General features: G+C 43.0%; 1 protein-coding gene across 1 annotated transcript in view; it reads right to left on the minus strand.

Moving 5' to 3' along the window:
• Window positions 1–384: 384 nt before the first annotated feature.
• The window catches only part of LOC144955872 (uncharacterized), a 76460-nt gene continuing 72633 nt past the window's right edge, over window positions 385–4211 (minus strand). Inside the window, exons 12-13 of the mRNA XM_078886102.1 lie at window positions 3585–3683; window positions 385–805 (exon numbers count right to left, since the gene is read on the minus strand). Of these exons, the coding sequence (XP_078742228.1) occupies window positions 533–805; window positions 3585–3683 (372 nt within the window). The 3' untranslated portion in view covers window positions 385–532. The remainder of the gene's footprint in view (window positions 806–3584; window positions 3684–4211) is intronic.

Consider the following 4211-nt stretch of genomic DNA (forward strand, 5'->3'; position numbering starts at 1 on the left):
AATGTTCTCCACAATGCTATATTTTTTAAAGAAAGGATATATATATATATATATATATATATATATATATATATATATATATATATATATATATATATATATATATATATATATATATACCAATGATATAAAAATACTAAGCTGCAGGAAGTTATGGACTGTAAAAAGTCATGTAAAAATGATGAAAACAACAGCTTCAAAATCATTTTTTTAATACTACACTTCAAACATTTCGGGCTCAAAACCCTTCTTCAGCCACAATAAAAAATAGTTAAAACTTTTCCATTTCAGCACAGTCCTACCTGACTAGAAATGCAGAAAAATGTTCTCTGACTATCTGAATTTAATACGATACATTCAGGTTTTCAATGTTTTGGTTGGTGGCTGAAGAAAGCATTTGGGTACGAAATGTTCGTGTGTCTGTCATTTTGTTCCTTTATTGAAGGTGTAATATTACTTTCTGTACATTACTTTTTACAGTCTATAATTATGATTTGATGTGATGATAAAAATTGACATCCAAATAAAAATGTTACAACTGCTTTCCATTGACTATGACAAATCCTTCCTCCCCCTCCCAATCCCTGCTCAAATTCTCCCTCATTTCCTTCAGCTCGGCCAAAGCGTCATCCAAGCTTCTCTTGCCCAGCTGGAAGCTCCGATTGGCAGATGCCAGCTGCAGCTGGTTGATGACCTGGTTTACGATGTCCTCGCAGCGAGACAGAATCTTCATGACCGTTGTGTGTTGTTGTTGTCTCCCTTTGGGCTTGGCAGTCTGTCTGGGTAGACGAATCAGCTTGTGGTCCTGAGGGGGGGGGGGGGGGGGGGGGGGGGAGGAAGAAGAGTAGTAAGCATTGTTTGGGGTTTTTTAAAAGCGTTTTACAGCACTTTTGACACGTTTAGGTTATTTCAGCGCCAGTAAATAGGAAAAAAATGGGATAGTCAAAAAGGTTCTAGATTTACAATTGAAAACACAGGAAAAGTAGGACAAAGGGGAATTGGTTCAAATAGGGAACAGATGTAGATTCCAAGAGCACACTATCATTGTACATAGTTTGAGATCACCAAAAAGTCTTATCCTGACACAAGCACAGGTCCCAACTTAGATGGATTCACTCAAATACATAACAGAGAGATGATTGACAAACAAAAACAATATCATCTCCCAAAACTACGACTATACATTTCACTGTTTTCCTCCCAGCCAAAGACTCTGGCAAGGGTCAGTACAAAACCTGTCATCTGCATTTTTTGCGGCCGCAAATATCAGGGCGATCCGCAAATTTTGGCAAATTTTTGTCAATATAATATATTTTGGCAAATTTCTTGGCAAATTTTGGCAAATTTTAGGTCCCAATTTGGCAAAAAATGCAGATGACAGCAAAACTAAGTAATCTCATTCCAAGACAAAGACAGACAGCAATTGGAAAACAGATGTAGGGGGAGAGAAGACAGAGAAAGTACCTCCCTGCCCACCATGGGAGGTCAGGAACCCCAACCAGTGAGTAAGAATTGAACAGTAGACTTCAGAATTTTCATATCAACAGTTGGCGGATCAACCTTTGAATTCCCGATTTTCACAATCGGAGAACCAAACCTCTGAAGTCTACATACCAACTTTGGGCATCATGTTTTATTCAATGTTGGGTGGACTAGATCTCTTCAATATCCATTAAACGTGTTCATAGCACTCTTTACCCAATATCCATTAAACGTGTTCATAGCACTCTTTACCCAATATCCATTAAACGTGTTCATAGCACTCTTTACCCAATATCCATTAAACGTGTTCATAGCACTCTTTACCCAATATCCATTAAACGTGTTCATAGCGCTCTTTACCCAGTGTCCGTAGCCCACTGAGGATATCAAGAAAAAAAGTGAGCATTTCTAAAGCGCAATATCCACTAAATGTGCTCAAAGCTCTTTACAAGGCGTCCCTAGCCCACAGCAATACTTAATACGTAGGACGAGACATGACCCACATTAGGCGACTTTACATTGTTTTTTTTTCCAACAGAGACAATGTTGTTAATGACCAGGTACTCATTTTACACCTGAGTACGGACAGAGAGTGTGAGTAAAGAGCCTTTTCCAAAGACTCAACTATGCGCTGCTCAGAGCGGGACTCAAACCCAGGACCTTCTGATCTGAAGGCTAGTGTCACACATAGCCTCTCATGCCATCTATATAGCTGGTGTAATATAATAGTGTGGATACTGGCTGTCTTCTTGTCGTCCTTCACAGCCAATCGGCCCATGGAGCCTGAGTTTATCCCGGTTTCTATAGTGTGAAACGGACAACAGCAATTGCTTGCTATCCTTTGGACAGGACGCTTGTCTATCACAAAATACTTTCTGCCAAATCTAACAGACTCAGCTACCCATTCATTGATGGGTGGACAGGGAGGTCAGACCAGAATCTCGGCTGTATCCGGGATGGATCTCGGTCCCTTTCCGTATGAAGCAAAAGCTCTACCACCCGATCTATCATGACCCCCCAGGCGTCTTCTACCACTCGATCTATCGTGACCCCCCAGGCGTCTTCTACCACTCGATCTATCGTGACCCCCCAGGCGTCTTCTACCACTCAATCTATCGTGACCCCCAGGCGTCTTCTACCACTCGATCTATCGTGACCCCCAGGCGTCTTCTACCACTCAATCTATCGTGACCCCCCAGGCGTCTTCTACCACTCGATCTATCGTGACCCCCCAGGCGTCTTCTACCACTCAATCTATCGTGACCCCCCAGGCGTCTTCTACCACTCGATCTATCGTGACCCCCAGGCGTCTTCTACCACTCGATCTATCGTGACCCCCCAGGCGTCTTCTACCACTCAATCTATCGTGACCCCCAGGCGTCTTCTACCACTCGATCTATCGTGACCCCCCAGGCGTCTTCTACCACTCAATCTATCGTGACCCCCAGGCGTCTTCTACCACTCGATCTATCGTGACCCCCAGGCGTCTTCTACCACTCGATCTATCGTGACCCCCCAGGCGTCTTCTACCACTCGATCTATCGTGACCCCCCAGGCGTCTTCTACCACTCGATCTATCGTGACCCCCCAGGCGTCTTCTACCACTCGATCTATCGTGACCCCCCAGGCGTCTTCTACCACCCGATCTATCATGACCCCCCAGGCGTCTTCTACCACTCGATCTATCGTGAACCCCCAGGCGTCTTCTAACACTCTATATTTCCTTTTTCATTTCTAGCACTGTTTCATACACACCTTTACAATGTTTACATCTTTGTGCGGCTATGTGGTCTTGTGGTGTGACACTCCCTTTCGGATCGGAAGGTCCTGGGTTCGAGCGTCGTGCTCGGCGCATAGTTGAGTCCTTGGAAAAGACTCTATACTCACATTCTCTCACCGTATTCAGGTGTAAAATTGTAATATCGCCTAACAGGCGTTATGTCCCGTCCTACATGTTAAATGTTGCTGTTGACCAGTGACACCTTGTAAAGTGCTTTGAGCACATTTAGTGGATATTGCGCTATATAAAAGCTTTTTTTTCTTTTTTTACATAACTACAAAATGAAAGACAGACACAAATAGCAGCAGAGGTAAACACCAACCTTCAAAGCAGCCCTGGTCATTTCCTTAACCACTTCCATATGCTCCTCTACATCCTCCCCACCCCTGGTCAGACACTGCCTCACTTCCTTCTCGACATCCTGTCATAACAAAATATAAATGGAAATAAATAAATAAATAATAAATTTCCCTTTATTCATCCCATAGGGGAAATTTTTTTCTAGGGTCTATTCCAAGGGAAGACTGGCATAACCCAGGCGTCAGCCGCAGTGCAGTGCCGCAAATTGAGCTAGGGTCGAGGTGACTTGCTCAAGGCCACACAGCGCAGCGGCAGGTGATCAAACTCGGTACCTTTCGGGTAGGAAGCAAAGACCGTACCGCTGAGACACGCTGTCCCCTATCACAAATGATTTCAAAGAAAAAATAGTTTTGTTTTCAGAATGTTTACCACACTAGTCCCAATTTATGTTTATTTCTAATGATGAAAATGACAATGATAATAATAATAAAGAAAAACTTGAGCTTTTATATAGCGCAATATTCTCTATATGTGCTCTAAGCGCTTTACAAAGGGTCCTTGGCCAACAGCAACACTTAGCATGTAGGACGAGACATGATGCTTGTTAGGTGATATGACAATATTATTTTCCGATGGAAATAATGGGGTT

This window comes from Berghia stephanieae, chromosome 10 (assembly GCF_034508935.2).
Source record: "Berghia stephanieae isolate SIO BIC M18660-M18661 chromosome 10, UCSD_Bste_1.3, whole genome shotgun sequence".
Classification (NCBI taxonomy): Eukaryota; Metazoa; Mollusca; class Gastropoda; order Nudibranchia; family Aeolidiidae; genus Berghia; species Berghia stephanieae.